Source organism: Felis catus, chromosome A1, assembly GCF_018350175.1.
Source record: "Felis catus isolate Fca126 chromosome A1, F.catus_Fca126_mat1.0, whole genome shotgun sequence".
Classification (NCBI taxonomy): domain Eukaryota; kingdom Metazoa; phylum Chordata; class Mammalia; order Carnivora; family Felidae; genus Felis; species Felis catus.
Genome location: NC_058368.1, coordinates 196,631,118 through 196,649,018, shown reverse-complemented (window position 1 = coordinate 196,649,018; position 17,901 = coordinate 196,631,118). Strand labels below are relative to the sequence as shown.

Genomic DNA, 17,901 nt, shown 5'->3' with positions numbered 1-17,901 from the left:
GGGGAGGGCTGAGGCTGGGAAGAATGGAGGGAACCTGCCCAAGGAATAAAGCCAGGACCGGCAGCAGCGGGTGTATTTCCAGGGTGACACCTCCCCTCTTTGCCCTGCCACTTAACCACTACATGTGGCCTGCCTAGGGACATGTCTCTTTAAAGACCGCTGCTCTGAGAGGGTCAATTTCCGGAAAGCAGAACATCTAGCTTGAGAGTTAAAAGATGAGGATTCAGGACCCACCTGTTTAGTGACATCTAAACTTGAAAAGTGTGAAACTTGTGGGGCACCTGGGTGGCTTAGTCAGCTAAGTGTCCCACTCTTGATTTCAGCTCGGGCCACGATCACACGGTTCGTGAGTTCGAGCCCCGCATCGGGCTCTGTGCTGACAGCGTGGAGCCTGCTTGGGATTCTCTTTCTCCCTCTCTCTCTCTCAGTCCCTACCCTGCTTGCACTCTCTCTCTCTCTCTCAAAATAAATAAACTTAAAAAAAAAAAAACCACTTAAACGTGTGAAACTTGTTTGGACAAACCAACTAATAAAGACGTTTGTGTGACAGCAGGGGAGAGGCAATGAAGGATGGGTGTGATCAGTTGGGTTCCCCAGAAAGCAGCCTCCGCAGTGGTCTTTGCAGGATGTTTATTAAGGGGTGCCCACGGGACCAACACCTGAGGCAGGGAAGGGAGCGGGAATGGGCAGAGGGAGAGGCCGAGCTGTGACGGAGCCCCGGTGACGGCCGTGGTGACCCCACCGAGAGTCCTGGAACTGGAATGGCCCTGTGGAGTTGTCCTGGGTTGGGCCAACACGGCCAGGCCTTAACACCTGGCATAGATCTGTCATGGGTGTAGGCCATCCGGGGAAGGCCATGACCTTGGGTCAAGGATCTCCCTGCAGCTGCGGGAATCTCCGAGGGACAGCTGTGGGGACCGCACGTCCTTTACTCTTCAGGAAAGGGTCTGCACAGCTCATCACAGCATCGACCACCCCTCGATATCAGGTGTTCATTCGCTGCATGTGATAATGATGGGGTTATATTAGAAAACGCCCGGATGTTTTTAAAGATGTGTAATGGAGGAGCGAAATGATACGTCTGAAATGTGCTGGTAAATACTTCAGGTAAGGGGTCCCTGGCTGGCGCAGTCTGAAGAGCAGAAGACCCTTGATCTTGGGGTTGTGAGTTCGAGTCCCACATGGGGGGTAGAGATTACTTAAATGAGTAAACTTAAAAACAAAATACCATCAAGCTGAAAAGAAAAATGACTTCAGCTAAGGGAAAAAATGCGAAAGAAATGGAAAAGGATGGGTGATTGGTTTTCGCGCAAGAGAAAAGTACTCAAAACTGAAAAAAAAAAAAATGATGGAAAGAAAAACCACTAGATAGGATGTAAGCTAAATTCTCGTTCCGCTTTCAAGTCCTAGGACTCTTTTACTTCTCAAGAAGGTTTTTGGGTTTCCGCCGGCTTGGGGGAATCTCTTTCCAGGAGGGTGGGACCATTCTGGTCAGCTGATGCCCGGCTGGGCTACTGGATGCAGCAGGACTTGGATGCCGGTGCGCCCCCTGCTGGACCGGGGTTGCCCCCGGGCTGATTTCCCGCCGCCGCTGTGGACAAGAAAGAGAATACACCGGGTGAGAGGAGGCGCGCGCTTCCCTTTCGCCCTGGTTTAGACCAAGAGTTGCAAACTCGGGGGCTTTCGGAGGCCAACAGGTAACTAACCACACATGCAGAAGGCGAGCCACGTGTCAGGACAATCCGAGGAACCAAGGCCGTTTCTCTACACTAAGAAAAAGGGAACCACTATGGTGATGATAAATGACCAACACTCGACACGCTGTCTGGGAGACAGCAGTGGGTGGTGTTGAGACGGTGGCAAACCAGAGCGATCCCCTATCCTGTCTAAAGGGGGCATTTGCCACTCAGCTCCAGCTAATCTTTGTCCTGCAGAAAAGCAGACTGGTGTGGCCAAATACTGATATATACATTTTTTTTTTCAACGTTTATTTATTTTTGGGACAGAGAGAGACAGAGCATGAACGGGGGAGGGGCAGAGAGAGAGGGAGACACAGAATCGGAAACAGGCTCCAGGCTCTGAGCCATCAGCCCAGAGCCTGACGCGGGGCTCGAACTCACGGACCGCGAGATCGTGACCTGGCTGAAGTCGGACGCTTAACCGACTGCGCCACCCAGGCGCCCCCTATACATTTTTTTTTTCTTAAAGACATGTTGGAGATTTGGATGTTCAAAATCGGAAATATCCCACTTTTAAAACGCGGACAGCGAATTCACGCGAACAGAATGCAGGCCAAACAAAAGACATCTGCAGGCTTCGAGTTTGCACAGAGCTGCCGCTAGCCCAAAAGATAATTTGCAAATGAGAAAAAGATGCCTCGTCCTCCGGACACTTTACTGCCATTTCTGGAAAATTGTAATAACCGTACAAATCTATGATGACTGTCACAGATAGGACACTGGGGCCGTGCAGACGGCACGGCTTGCAAAACGTAAATGGTAGCCCCACATTTGCAGCCACCAGGTTAGAATCACCCCACGATGCCCCGAGCAGAACTGGAGCCATGACAGTGTCCGCGTTACCAAGGTGGGCAGAGGGGCAGGTGTGCAGAGGAGGGAAGTCAGAGGGGGGCCAGGACTACATGTCATGTCTCACGAGGGAACTGGACCCACACAATCAGTAAAGGAAATGGCTGGAGGGAGGGAGAATGGCTCTCAGTTGGGAAGGGCTGGAGCAAACATCCCACTTGATTCTGGAAGGCAGGGCTGTGGCCACCAGGTGGAGGCTTCCACAAGGAGAATTGTGGTTCAAGGAAGAGCTTTCTAACACTGATACGGAATGAGGATGTTATGCATGATAGTGAGCCCTCCATCACCGGGAGTGTGCAAGAAAGGGCTCGTGCTGCTACTCAAACATCAGACAGAAAGTCAGAAATAGGGCCCCTAAAATTCCTTCAAAGGTTTTCTCCCTTGCCCCTGGGTAGGGCTCTATGTCCACAGCCCTGGAATTGGAATCTGTCCTACACTGGTTGGGGGGCAGCCGGAAATCCTTGGTAGAAGGTTCAGTCTCGGGAACGAGGCTCTGCCGCTTACCAACTGTATGATTTGGCCATGGTACTTCATGTCAGCAAGCCTCAGCGCCCCAAAATGCAGAATGAGAGCGATCAGAGGAGGTGGGGACGCCTGGACGGGCCCACACGTATGGGGCCCTGCGACCGGGCTGTGAGTGTTTAGTGGGTGGGGACAGGGCTCCTCGTCTCCCGTCCACAGACCTTGCGCGCCTGCCTGCTGCTTCTGCTTCTCCTCCTCCAACGCCTTCATCTTGGCATCGTACTCATCCGCGAGCGCCTTCCACTCCTTGCGGTTGTTGGTGATCCCATCCAGCATGGGAGTGATCTCTTCATGGAAACGGGAGAATTCCTGGAAAAGAGAGAGCCTCTGGCATGGGGGGGGGGGGGGAATGGCCCAGGGTCCAGCCGAGGGGGAGGCACGGCTGAGAATGCCCAGCACGGGAATGAGCTGCCTGGGGCGGTGGGATGCTGACACTGGTCGGGGGAGGGTTGCAGTGCAAGGGCCCGTCCATCCCTGTCCTGCTTAAAACCCTCCTGTGGCAGTCCCCATGTCCTTCACCTGGCTTCCGGACCCCTCCAGATCTGCTGCCCTCTCCTCTTCGCCATTTTGAACCCTCTGGGTAAGTAGAGTCCCCTGTTAGAAGCTCCAGGAGCCTCTCTTCCACGTTTCATTTCATTGTAATGACTCCCTTTGCCCGTCTCCCCCAGGGGCTGTGAACTTGGAGAGGGCAGGGACTGCGACGCCTTGTTCACTGGGGTGAAAAGACAGTGTCTGGGGTATAAAGACACCAGAAAACATTTGCTGAATGAAATTGGGATTTGCGAAGGGGATTCTGAAAGTCTCTTAGCTCCAAGAGTACAAATAACGCCTTGAGCACAGTACATTGCAGTTTATGGAGTGCTTTATCTCCATTGATCCCCAGATACTCCTGGGAGGTGGGAAAACGGGATGCATCCCTCCGGGATTTTCAGGCGAGGAAATCAAAGTGCAGGTTGATGGAGTAGATTTGCTCAAGGTGAGAACAGCAAATCCAGGGTCCACCGTGGAGTTCCGGCCAGAGTCGGCTGTGCTCAGAGCTGCCGGGTTTGGACCCAGTTCTGCCACAAACTGTGTGACCGCGGGGCGGTGACCTACAGAGCTCTGCCTCAGCCATCCTCGCAGGGTTGTGATAGCACACGGAGGGCACTCGGCCTCGCCTACCCGGTTTAATAATATTGCTGATGATAGTGGGGAGCACGGCGACTCTACCTTGTTGCTCGGAGCACCCCAATTAGCCATGTTATGACAGAGTGGCCCCTGTCTGCTCTGAGATCATGTGCCCTTCTCCCTAGTGCAGCAGAAAGAGGCCTAAACCAGGGTCAGGCATCCCGGCTCTAGTCCCGGCTCGAGGCCGCCTCCAGCGACGCTGGCCCTGTCATTTCTCATCTCTGACCTCTGCCTCCTCATGTGTAACATGGCCGAAATAAAAATGACTAACGGGCGGTGGGTGGTGGCACAAATAACACAGAGTTGGGAGCAGTGGGTTTCCAGGAGGAGGACTTTACCCGTGAGCATCGGCTCAAAGAAATCCCAGATTGTCTTTTGACAATTGGGCTACTTTGACCTATCACATTTCCACCAACCAGGGAAGTTAGGAGGGCGTGCATCCCATGGCCTCCCCCTTTCCTGTCTGAAACTGGGCTTCGTCATTTGTCCCCGTGGTACTGAGCACCTAGAGGGCATGAAGCCCCAGACTCTGGCCTGGGTACATTACCACTCGAGACCCCCGTTGGGCCGTCCTGAGGACCAAATGTCGTTGCAGATGAAAAGCTCTTTGTAAACTATCACCCGCTGGTCACCCACCTGCCAGGGTTTATTATTCCTGACGTTGTTGGGAATCCTGGGTTTATCAAGGACACCTTGCTGAGCCTGAGAAAACAAAGGACCTACCTTGTAGACAAAGGTGCAGACAAAGTCAATGAAGCCGACCTGAAGCTTGGGGAGTTCATCCGCCTTGTTTCTGTCCATCATGGGCTGTCATGGAGGAGAAAGAGTTAACTGTACCCGGCTCCTCTTGGCATGATGCCAGGACCTACTCTACCTAAGAAGCATTCTCCCTTTTTTTAAAATTTTTTAATCTTTATTTATTTTTGAGAAAGAGACAGAGTGTTAGCGGGGGAGGAACAGAGAGAGGGAGACACAGAATCTGAAACAGGCTCCAGGCTCTGAGCTACTAGCACAGAGCCCAATGCGGGGCTCGAACTCACAAACTGCGAGATCACGACCTGAGCTGAAGTCAGCCACTTAACCAACTGAGCCACCCAGGCGCCCCTACCTATGAAGCATTCTTATTCACAATAAAACAAAGCAAAACAAAGCAAAACACCCAACTAAACCTGAACTCATCAAGTTTCCAGATCTGACTAGCGGTTTGCAAGAAATACGGGGATAAAGGAACATATTAAATAACACCATGAGGGTGCAATCAACCAAATCCAGAATGTGGGCAACTACACAACAGAAGACCTACGGTCTTCAACAAATAAATACATGCCACGTATATATTTAAAAAAAAAAGAGAGAGAGGAGAAAATTGCTATGCATTGAAAGAGATTCGAGAGACATAACAACCGGAGGGAATGTGGTCCCTTGACTGGATCCTGATTTGAACAAATCAACCTAATTATTTTTTTTCACTCGATCAGGGAAAATAAACAGAGATTGAGGATTGGATGACCTTAAAGAATTATTACTAATTTTGTGAGCGTAATTAATGGTAGTGTGTGTGTGTGTGTGTGTGTGTGTGTGTGCGCTTGCATACTGTGTGTGAGTTTCTTATCTCTCAGAGAGGCAAACTGAAGTATTTAGGGGAGAAGTGATAACATCTGGAATTTACTTTAAAATACTTCAGCCAAAAGATAAGAAAATGCCTGAGCTGGGGGCATAGATAAAACGAGAATGGCTGACTCTAGCAGTTGAACCTGGCTGGTGGGGTCTCTAGGGTTCTTTCACTGGTCTCTCCACATGTGAAAACCTGGGAAAGAAAAAAGAGAGATCCAAACCGGTGGCCCCCTGCTACTCAGGTTGGGACGCTCCCTGCCTGCCCGCCCCGAGGCTTGCACAACCCTCACTGCCTGTACTCCCCCTCAGTCCCTGTCCAAGCCTCACGTGGGTGCCCCAGCGTGCCCTCTGCTCTGCCACAGGCTTCCCCCGCCCCCATCTCCATCAACGGCTCTGTCCCCAGAATGTCACTCCCTCCTACCCCACTTCTACTTCCCAGCCCCGCCCTCACTTGGTTAACCTTTCATGGGGGGGGCGCGCCCATCTCAGGTGGGGAGCCCACCGGCTGTCCCTGCCACGCCTGCTCTCAACGTGGATGGGTGCTCAGCTTGACCAGGTCCTCCCCTTGTACGCTCTGGACTGTTAGAACAGGGCCTGGGGAGGTGGCCCCCTGGACTGTGGGAAATGAAAGGAAATCTGTTTTGGGGTTCACTTGTCAATCTCTACCTGGCTGAGTGAGCCAGTACATTAGAGCAGGGTTCTCAGACTTCAGGAGGGCTTGTCGGTTAGGAGGGCACACATCTGCTGAGCCCACATCCAGAGTTCCTGCTGCGGTAGGTCTAGGATGGGGGCCGGGAATTGGCATCTCTGACATGTTCCCTAGCAATGAGGTTGATGGTGGCCTGGGGACCATGCCTGGACGACCGGTGTATTAGGAAAAGGTCATCTCTATGATAAGATCACACATGTCTGTGTCAGGGGGCCCGTCTGTGTGTCAGGGTGAGATCACACACACCCCACATCAGGCTGACGCCCCATTCCCTACTCACGATGGGGTTCTGCTGCAGCACTGTGCGCTCCAGGTCACCTTGTTCCCAGAATTCGGCAGCAACCAGCAGAGCTACCTGCAACAGACAACCCCCCCCAAAAAGTCAAGCCGCAGCCCCCATCCTCCTGCCCCTGCTCCCACCCCTCCTGGGGGCATTTCCAGCTCAGCAAACGCTTCAACCCCACCCCTGCCTCGCCACCCCCTTTGTTGTCATCACTGGAGAGGGCACTAAAGTGGCTTCCATGTCCTGGCAGAGGAGGAGGAGACGAAGCGGGGCCGCCTCTGGAGCTGGAGCCCAAGCTGCACCGGCTGCTGTCGTGACGCTGGGACTCCCCTCCTCTCAGGTCAGGAGGGCTCCGTACCTTACTCTGTACCTCCCAGGGCTTGGTGATGGCTGAGAGATCGCAGGCGGTCATCATCATGGCCCTGGACACAAGGACACCATGCATCAGCCCAGAGCTATTGAAGGCTGCAAGTGCGGGGCACCTGGGTGGCTCAGTCGGCTGGGCGTCCGACTTCGGCTCAGGTCACGATCTCGCGGTCTGTGAGTTCGAGCCCCGCGTCGGGCTCTGTGCCGACAGCTGAGAGCCTGGAACCTGCTTCGGATTCTGTGTCTCCCTCTCTACCCCTTCCCCCTCACCCTGAGGCTGTGTCCCTCCCTGTCTCTGAAAAATGAGTAAACCTTAAAAAAAAAAAAATTAAAAAAAAAAAAAAGGCTGCAAGCTCTGGTTAATTTTAACTGTCTCTCCTCCCTCTGTGCGGGAGAGTGCTCCCAGGGCTCACCAGGAGTGAGGGGCTCACTTCTGCGAGGCATCTGGAGGGCAGGCTTTGAAGTCAGACGGAGGTTAAAATCCTGCCTCTGTCAATTACCAAGAGTTTGGCATGGGGCAATTAAACCAGCCTCTCTAAGCCTCAGTTTCCTTATCTGTAATAATAATGGTACATGAAACGGGGGCAAGATTAAATGAAATCATGAGATCTCACCTGAGAACATGTGTGTAAACCTTGGCAGAGTGCCTTGACCTGGCATGTGCACGATAGATACTGGCGGTTATCATGAACGTATATAGGGTTTTTATGATGTGACACAGACAGTTCTTGGCCTTTTAAAACATCCATTTCATTTAGATCTCAGCACCTCTTCGGAGTTCTTTCTCTCCTGTTTAGGAGAGACCGACGTTTCTCAACCTTTTTCTGGTCATTCTCCACCATTCACATCTGAGAGCCTTTTCAGACATTTTTTCTGTATTCCCTCCAGCAGGAAACGTTAATACCATGGACACACTGTATATCTGTTTGGAGGGTCACAGATCACTGTAATATCTGAGGTTTTTTTGCTCTTCCACCAAGAACCGCTTTTTGCCCTCGGTGGGGTGATGATCACCCCCATTAAAAACGCCCAGCATGCTAAGGGCCACATCAGTCATTTCGAGGAAGCCTTGTCTTAAGAAGTAGAGGGAAGGATTAGAGAAGGAAAGGATTGAAAATTAAACTCTTTGGGACGCCTGGGTGACTCAGTCGGTTAAGCGTCCGACTTCGGCTCAGGTCATGATCTCGCGGTTTGTGCGTTCGAGCCCCGCGTCGGGCTCTGTGCTGACGGTTCAGGGCCTGGAGCCTGCTTCGGATTCTGCGTCTCCCCATCTGACTCTCTCTCAAAAATAAATAAACATTTAGAAAAAGAAGAAGAAGAAAGATAAACTCCTAAAAGAGTTTCACAAGAATAGGAAGAAGGTTAAGACAGGTATCATAATCTAGGTAGGCACAATATAAGACAGACAAGGAGGGACACCGACAAAGCATTGGAGGACGGAGGGAATTTGCGAAAGTGTTCCGGAGAATGGGGGCGGAGTGGCATGAACGTCCGGGATGGGAATCTAGGGCCATGTGGGATGGACATTACATTCCAAGCTGGGAGGTGTAAGCGGTAGCCGATAAGCAATGGAGAGCTATTGAAGGCTGAGGGCCCAGCCGTGGCCTCTTCAGAGCCGTGCTGTAGGCAGGCAGGTTGGCAATACCTGGAGGGTGGAACAGAAAGGAGAGGGTGGGAAGGAAGGAGGGGGGATCTGCCGCAGTGATTCAGGCAGGTGGGCCTGGTCTGTAGCCGTGCCTGCTGGCTGGGAAAACCACCTTGGCGGGGTCAGCCTGATCTGGTGAGACTCGGTGGGCAGGGGTGCGGGAGAGGGGAGAAGGCTGGCGCCCTTGCTATTTGGACGATTTTACAAGTAACCAGCTGTAGCTGGCATCTTTTACAGAAGCTGGTCTGGGAAGCCTTCAGAATTACTCAAGGAACGATCTGATGCTTGCCAGAGGAGGGGGGCTGACGGAATGGGCAAAAATGGGTGTAGGGGAGTGGGAGATACAGGCTTCCAGTTATGGAGTAAGCTCTGGGGATGAAGGGCAGCACAGGGAGTACGGTCAATGGTATTGTAACAGTGCTGTATGGTGACAGATGGCAGGGACTATACTTGCAGGGAGCAGGGCAGAAGCTCTAGACTCGTCAAATCGCTATGTTGTACATCGGACACCAATGTAACAGCGCATGTCAGCTATACCTCAATAAAGAGCCGTTCATGAAATATTAACAGGTTTAATTACGTCTCATTAAGCAAACCCTCCAAAATTCGTGGAACTCGTTAAGTAATTAAGCTTTCAGAAATGCATACATTCCTTTGAAACCCCTTTATACTTTGGAATAGCTTCAAAATATGCACCCTACGCTTAATATCAAGTGTTGTAGACGTGTTGTCATCAAATAAGCCAAGCAAATGCACGTTCGGCCACGCATACGAGAGTCACTGGCTCCTTGTTACCCGTCAGAGGTTAGGTGTCCCGAGAGCACGGGATGTTTATTGTCCCTGGCTGGAGAGATCATGTGAATATCACTCCCACAGTTGGGGAAACATAACCTAAGTGTTTTACAGACAGAGATTGTGTGCCTGGGAATGGGGGAGCGGGGGCAGGCGGGGGGGGGGGGGAACTGAGGCCACCTGAGCGCCAGAGAAGCAAATCCAAAGCCTCGTGCCCTAAAGACAAGGCATTGTATTCACTTCAGCACCACCTCCTTAGGTGCTGTGGGGCCAAGGTGCCGCGCTAGATTTTGGGCATCCAGAGAGGCTGGCAGAGAGCTCACAGTCACTCAGAGAAAAGATAGTAAAAAACTGTCATCACAATATGCTAAGTGAGATGGCAGAAAGAAGTACAAGGTGGAAGAGGAAAAAAAAATATCCAAAGGTGAGTGCAACTGGCTCAGCTCAGGGGGCATGCAAGATGGTGGAGAGGGGCCCTGAGGGGTGCATAGGAGTTCTCCAAGACAGGGAACAGCACGCAGCAGCGATGTGGTGGAGAGTATGCGAGATCGCCACAGGGCAGAGTGTCCTGCAGGAGGTAGTTCCCTGCTCCCCAGAAGGTAGGAAGCCTCCATCTATCCACCCTGTGCTGGTACGCAGGGGCCAGGCGGGGGCTGGTTCACAGGGTCCCTGCTCTCAGAGACCTTACAGACAAGTTGGGGAGTCACACATCCGCCACACAAACGAATGTAAACGTGTACACAAACAGGTGCTCTGAAAGAAAGGAATTCTATTCTAGGAGAACAGGTCTGAAAAGGCAGGGAGGGCTTCCTCAAGGAAGTGACCGGAGAGCCGATGTCTGTAGGCAGCGTAGCCGCGAATCTGGCAAAGAAGCAGGTGCGGAAACACATTCCAGGTGGAGAGAGCAGCCAGTGCAAAGGCCCTGGTGGCACATTCAAAGAGCTAGAAGGTGGGAGGAAGGAAGCAGCAGGAAGGGGGTAAGGTGAGGCCCAAGAGACAGCAAGGGCGGGACCGCAGATCCTGGGCCTTGCCCAGGGACCCTCTTCGTGCCTACAGCAACGGGAAAAGCCGCTGAAGAGTTTGACCAGAAGGGTGACGCAATCAGATTTGCATTTTACAGGGATCGCTGTGGCGTTAGTGTGGAGGGGACGGGAACATGGCAGGGAGCCCAGCCAGGAAAGCCTACAGGACCAGGGCCAGAAACAGAGGTGGCAATAAAAGTAAGTGTCCAGATAAGGCATTTAAGAGGTAAACTGGACAGGGTGTGGGGATAGATGAGACATGCAAAGTCCGGAAGAGGGAGGTGTCAGGATGGGGGAGAGCAAAAGACAGCGAGGCTACCACGCAGAGAAGAGAGCACAAGTCACGAAGGCTTTGTGTATGGAGACACGTGGGCCTCAGCCTCTGGGTAAGCGAGAGGCCTCAGGAGGAGGGGGGCGTCGAGTTGGCGGGAGAGCGGTCTATAAAAAGCCACGCGGGGCTGGGGAATCAGAGCAACTCGATCTCAGCTCTTCTCGACCTAATGTCTTTGAGCGTCTGTCTGTTCCCGTGTAAAGGGAGATAAATCGTATTAGATGGGACCATGAAATTCTGACTTTGTGGGCCAAACACGATCAAAAGGCAGCGATTTCACACGGTTCAAGGGCGTATATTCACCCTGGGGGGACTGTGGCCATCACATAAGATGACTCTGTCAAGTGCACACCTTGGCCTCATCTTCATTACCATCAGCTTGATCACATTAACCGTTTTGTTTGGGGTCGCGCAGGTGTGTGGGGCGGGCTGATGGAAAGAAGCCGAGCTCCTGCTCACCGGGTCCATCCTCCAGGCAAAAATGTCCCTTCGGCTCCGCTGTGCGGCCCAGTGGCACTTGTCCCTGACCCTGGCTGCCCCTGCCCTGGGAAGCATCCCAGCCCACCCAACCCAGGTGTTCAGACACTCCCGGAACTGCTCCTGGCCTGGAGGGCGTGGCCTGCGGGGGAGCCTTCCTAAGGAAGCCTGGGGAAGCTGTGGGTGTGCAGGAGAGGGGGAGGTGGCAGGCTCCAGCCCTCGAGCCTCCAGGAACGCCCGTGGGACACGAGGTAAGTCACGCAGTCTCCCAGGTCCTCACTCTCTCCTCTGTAAAACACTAGCCGGAGAGCCGGCTTGTAAATGATTTCCATTTTGCAGACCACGTGGGCTCTATTTCAACTACTCAGCTCTGGCATAGTGATGCAAAGGCAGCCATAGGTAAGTAAAGGCAGAGTGCCTAGGGCCCAGGATACTGTAGGGGCCCATGAAAATGTTTGAATTTTCATTCCTTTTACTTAAAAAAAAATTTTTTTTTTAATGTTTACTTATTTTTTGAGAGAGAGAGAGAGAGAGAGACCGACAGACAGACAGGAGCGGGGAGGGGCAGAGAGAGGGAGACACAGAATCTGAAACAGGCTTCAGGCTCTGAGCTGTCAGGACAGAGCCTGACACGGGGCCTGAACTCATGAACCAGGGGATCATGACCTGAGCCGAAGTAGGACCCCCCCAACCGACTGAGCCACCCAGGTGCTTGGAGTTTTCATTTCTCTTAAAGCCAGAAGAAAAAAAAAAAAATAACACAATAATGCTGAATATGTAAGAGTGAATTCAACCTGCATTATGTGTCTTTATACCAACACAGTCCTAAAATATCATTTTTTAAAAACTTACTTAAAATTTTTTAAACGTTTATTTTTTGGGGGAGGGGGCAGAGAAAGGGAGACAGAATCTGAAGCAGGCTCCAGGCTCTGCGCTGTCAGCACAGAGCCCAACCTGGAGCTCGAACTCATGGACCATGAGATCACGACCTGAGTTAAAGTTGGACACTTAACCGACGGGGCCACCCAGGCGCCCCTTAAAAACTTATTTTAATGGTGGAAAAAGCCACGGAGGCAACAGTGCCTAGGACCCACCGAAGTCATTATGTGGCCCTCTGTGGGAAAAGCAAGCGTTATTTACGGTTTCTGAAATTTGAACTCCTTACACTTGTTATCTGTCAGGAAATAGTCTTCTTCTTTTGATTCGTTCCCCCCACATATTTAAACACGTACGAGGCCCTTTAGCTCACGAGGGGAATGAAAACAGGCGGGCAGCTCTCACACCCCAGCACTAGAGAGGACCCCGAAGCCCTCCCAACTCACGGTTTGGTCAGGCTGCCAGGAGTGAAACCGGAAATTCGGGGGAGAGGGAAAGACTTTCATGAAGAACGGGCGGTCGTGCCCTCAGTGTGGAGTCACTTTAACACCTCAGCCCAAAGTAAACCTACCAAAGTAGGGTGGCCTCAGAACTAGCTGTGCAGCTGGAGGAAGTCCGTTGGTTTAGGATGTGTCAGGGGGTTAGGTGTGGACCTCAGACTAGAGGGGGCGGGAGCATAGGAGCCCTCCGAGGTAACCAAGGCACTTGGGGGTGGGGGGAGCATTGAGTTTTTTCCTCACCACAAACAATTCTGACACCAACTTCGTGTCCCACAGTTCAGTCCTGACGTGAACTGTCAGACTCCACGCGGTCAAGGGCTCAGTCCCCACAAGACTGCCCTCAGTTCAGAAGTCAGTCACAAGTATCACGTCCCCAAGTTACCTCGCACGCTTCTGTCCAACGAGGGTACAAAGTCGGGGGCTCCCACAAACACCGCCTTCAGATTAAAAAATTTGCTGGGACAGCTCACAAAACTCAGGGAAACTCATATTTACCAGTTCATGATGAAGGATACACTTCCGGTATAGCCAATGGAAAAGAGGCCTGGGAGAAGGTATGGGGTGGGGATGGGGCGCATGCAAAGTTTCCACACCCTCTTCAGACTTGTCACCCTCCCAGCACCTCCATGTGTTGAGCAACCCTGTAGCTCTTTGTGTTCTTTTGTCCAGAGGTTTCTGTGGAGGTTTTTATCGTGTAAGCATTGGCCATCGGTGACTAACTCAATCTCCAGTCCCTGTGTTCTCCCCAGAGACTGGGGGTGGGGCTGAAAGTTCCAAGCTTCTATTCATGGCTTGGTCTTTCTGGTGATCAGCCCCCATCTTGAAGCTCTCCAGATCTCACCCAGAGTCACCTCATTAGAACAAAAGACGCTCCTATCACTCTTACCACTCGGAGAATTCCAAGGATTTTAGAGCTCTGTGCCGGGGAACTGGGTACAAAGACAAATACATACATCTTATCAAACCACAGTAAGCTCCCAACACCACTGCATGCTGTGAGCACAACAGCACAGCGCTCCATGCCCCAGCTCAGCCCCCGTGATAATCCATAAGCGAGGGTTATGAGGTAGGGTCCTTCACACTCTTTGAGCAGATGAGGAAACTGAGGCACAGAGAGGCGAAGTTACCTGTTCAAAGTCACGCTAAGCAATGAGTGAGAGAGCTGAGACTTGACCCCTGGTGCCGAAGCCCTTCGTGTAACAGCCACACTCTACGCAGGTATGAAGCTCTAATTATATGTCATGTATGGACCCCAAGTTTGCTTCAGAGCTGTGGCTTTCGGTCAGGGACTATTTTTGTCCCTAAGGGTTATTTGGCAATGTTCGGAGATATTTTTGTGTATCGCAGCTAAAGAGGAGGTTGCCACGGGCATCTAGTAGAGAGAGATCAGGGATACTGTTAAACATCCTACAATGCACAGCCCTTTGCGACACACAGTTGTCTCCAGACGTCAATAGTGTTCATAACTAACCTTAAGGTTGAGAAACCCTGCTTTACAAGTCTTCCAACATTCTACTCGGTGCCTACCTGAAGGATTTTGAAAACTGCTTACTTTCTTACGCGTTTTTAAGTTGATGACTATTTCATCATGAGCTTAAATATTTGCAAAGGGTCTAATTTGCAGCACATTGTAAATATTGGCATTTTAGAATGAAATTGTTACATCATTCTTTAAATACAGAGGAATCTAAAGGGCCTAGTAGTTTCGTATCAACCATCAGCCCATGATCCATTTAAAAATACACAAACAGGGGCGCCTGGGTGGCTCAGTCGGTTAAGCGTTGACTTCAGCTCAGGTCACGATCTCACAGTCCGTGAGTTCGAGCCCCGCGTCGGGCTCTGGGCTGATGGCTCAGAGCCTGGAGCCTGCTTCCAGTTCTGTGTCTCCCTCTCTCTCTGTCCCTCCCCCATTCATGCTCTGTCTCTCTCTGTCTCAAAAATAAATAAACGTTAAAAAAAAATTAAAAAATAAATAAATAAATAAATAAATAAATAAAAAATAAAAAAAAAATACACAAACAATGGGGCACCTGGGTGGCTCAGTCAGTTAAGCGTCTGACTTTAGCTCAGGTCGTGATCTCTCAGTTCATGAGTTAGAGCCCCGTGTCGGGCTCTGTGCTGACCGCTTAGAGCCTGGAGCTGCTTCAGATTCTGTGTCTCTCTCTCTCTCTGCCCCTCCCTGTTCATGCTCTGCCTCTCTCTCTCAAAAATAAATAATAAAACATTTAAAAAAAATTTTTTTTAAATACACGAACAAGCTTTTCTTTAAGAGTCTGGGGTTTTACATCTTTCCTTTTCACCATAAGCTTGTATTTCCCCTTGACTGCACTCACAGATTTTATCCTAATGTTTTATGCATGTGTGTATATGTACATGTGTATATATGCAAGTATATATGTGTCTGCATGTATATGTGTATATATGCATACCAATGAAAGACTCTCAAGCATGTAAATACACGAAGTCTTTCACGGACCACCATCTCACACTTAATCTGCAACCAAATGTGCCCATTAATTGGAATGATATCACTGGAGATATTTTCTTTGGCCATAGGCCTTCAAGTATTAAAACCTTTTTAAAATCTATTGTATTACACAACTAATCAATACAACAAAATGTATTACCTGGCTTTAGAAATAATTATTAAATGCTCGAAGTAAATTTTTTTGGGAATTCATCTCTTAATGAGACGGGATGGGGCCATTTTTGGAACATCAGTTAATGAGTGTTTCTTATTGCTAGACTAAGATAGGACTTAGCATGTGTTTTATGCCAATTTTTTAATTTTTATAGATGCAAGTAATTAGAAGCCGTGGGACTGGAAGTTTTGTTATAGTGATGTCACCCAATTCTTTCAGATCAGCTGTGAAAAAAAAGTGTACTGTGATCATTATTCTGAATGATCTATCAGCTGACAATTCAATTCGGTTCTCCTTCAATTTTGTTTGAGGCAAACCTTAGAATCATTCACTTCCTCAATTTCTGGGAAGCATGCCATTAAGATTTCACTAAGGCTCCTCGTTATGACTATTAATTACACCGCTGGCACTTTCTCTGAGGCATTCTGGTTAAGCCAAGATACTCAGAATGGGTGAGGTCAATTAAAACATTATTAATTTAAATGTATCTTCCAGGGGCACCTGGGTGGCTGAGTCAGTTAAACACCTGACTTTGGCTCAGGTCATGATCTCGCGGTTCGTGAGTTCAAGCCCTGCGTCGGGCTCTGTGCTGACGGCTCCGAGCCTAGAGCCTGCTTCGGATTCTGTGTCTCCTTCTCTCTCTGCTCTTCCCCCGCTCATGCTCTGTCTCTCTCCCCTTCAAAAATCGATAAACTTAAAAAAAATAAACAAATAAATATATCTTCCAGTGTTATATTTTTTATAAAGTGCTTTTATCCTATAACAAGATTTTTTTAACTTTTTAAATGTTTTTTTTTTAATTTTTAATGTTTATTTATTTTTGAGAGAGACAGACAGAGAGACAGAGCATGAGCAAGGGAGGGCATAGAGAGAGAACCCAGAGCAGGCTCCAGGCTCTGAGCTGCCAGCACAGAGCCGGATGCGGGGCTCAAACTGACAAACCGCGAGATCATGAACTGAGCCGGAGTCGGATGCTTAACCGACTGAGCCACTCAGGTGCCCCTTTAATGTTTATTTTTGAGAGAGAGAGTACAAATGGGGAAGGACAGAGAGAGTGAGAGACACAGAATCTGAAGCAGGCTCCAGGCTCTGAGCGATCAGCACGGAGCCCAATGCAGGGCTTGAACCCACAACCCGTGAGATCATATCCTGAGCTGAAGTCGCATGCTTAACTGACTGAGCCGCCCAAGTGCCCCCCATCCTATAACAGGTCTTAACTGTTCTCCTCAAAACTTAGAAGCTGCAGATTTGACTCATTGAACTTAAGGAAATGTTTGCCATATAACATAATTGGAAATGCCCGTCAGTTACTGTCCACTAAAGGAAGCAGATCAGACTTGTTTTTGTTAGAAAGAATCTGATTTGCTTTTCCAACCCGAATACGCATGACTTTATTTTGTAAAGAGGGAGAAGAGTAAGAGAACTGACAGTGTTTCACCTCCGGGGCTTTCTTAGGAAGATAATATTAAGAAAGAGAGTGCTGACTCCCTTGAGGCCATCAGAGCCCCTGTAATTCTTGGAAGGCTTTGGGCTGGGAGTGAGGGTAGGAGTGGTTCATGTACCTCAGTTTGAAGACTTCCAATTAAAACTACCTTGGCTTTTGCAATCAGTGAAGTCCTGTCTCTGGCCATTTTTTTTGTTTTGAAGAGAGAGAGGGAGAGGATGAGTTGGGGAGACGGGCTGAGGGGGAGACAGGGAGAGAGAGAGAGAGAGAGAGAGCGAGAGAGAGAATCTTAAGCAGGATCCACACCCAGTGTGGAGCCCAACAAGGAACTCCATCCCATGACCCTGGGATCATGCCCTGAGCTGAAATCAAGAGTTAACCGACCGAGCCACCTAGGCACCACCCCCGTCTGAACATATTATTATTATAATTTTTAATGTTTATTTATTTTCGAGAGAAAGGGGGGCGGGCAGCGAGAGGGGGACAGAGGATCTAAAGCAGGCTCCGCGTTGACAGCAGAGAGCCCGACTTGGGGCTCGAACTCACAAACCGCGAGATCATGACCTGAGCTGAAGTCGGACACTTAACCGACTGAGCCACCCAGGCACTCCACCACCCCCTTTAAAACAAAATTAAATATTGGGTCTTGGAAACCCTCCCTATCATTCTTGGTAACGTCTGTATGACATCCCATTTGTATAAAAGTACTGTCACGTAGTTAACCCGTTCCCCTGGTTATTTGTTTCCAGTCTTCTCCATGATTAAAAATAGTGCTGCGGTGAGGAGCTGTGTACAAAGGCACACACGGCTGGCACACGTGTGGGAGACTATCTGGAGGGTGCAACCGTGCACGTGGACTTGCCGGGCCAGAGGCTGAGCATTTACACATTGACAGGAAGTGCCCTCCACAGAGGCTGCCTCTG

The 17,901-nt window shown here is 50.3% G+C and overlaps 1 protein-coding gene across 1 annotated transcript in view; it reads right to left on the bottom strand.

The window, feature by feature from the left end:
• Positions 1-613: 613 nt before the first annotated feature.
• PDE6A (phosphodiesterase 6A) overlaps positions 614-17,901 on the bottom strand; it is a 62,320-nt gene continuing 45,032 nt past the window's right edge. Inside the window, exons 18-22 of the mRNA XM_045036991.1 lie at positions 7,242-7,305; positions 6,881-6,955; positions 5,001-5,084; positions 3,272-3,419; positions 614-1,591 (exon numbers count right to left, since the gene is read on the bottom strand). Of these exons, the coding sequence (XP_044892926.1) occupies positions 1,512-1,591; positions 3,272-3,419; positions 5,001-5,084; positions 6,881-6,955; positions 7,242-7,305 (451 nt within the window). The 3' untranslated portion in view covers positions 614-1,511. The remainder of the gene's footprint in view (positions 1,592-3,271; positions 3,420-5,000; positions 5,085-6,880; positions 6,956-7,241; positions 7,306-17,901) is intronic.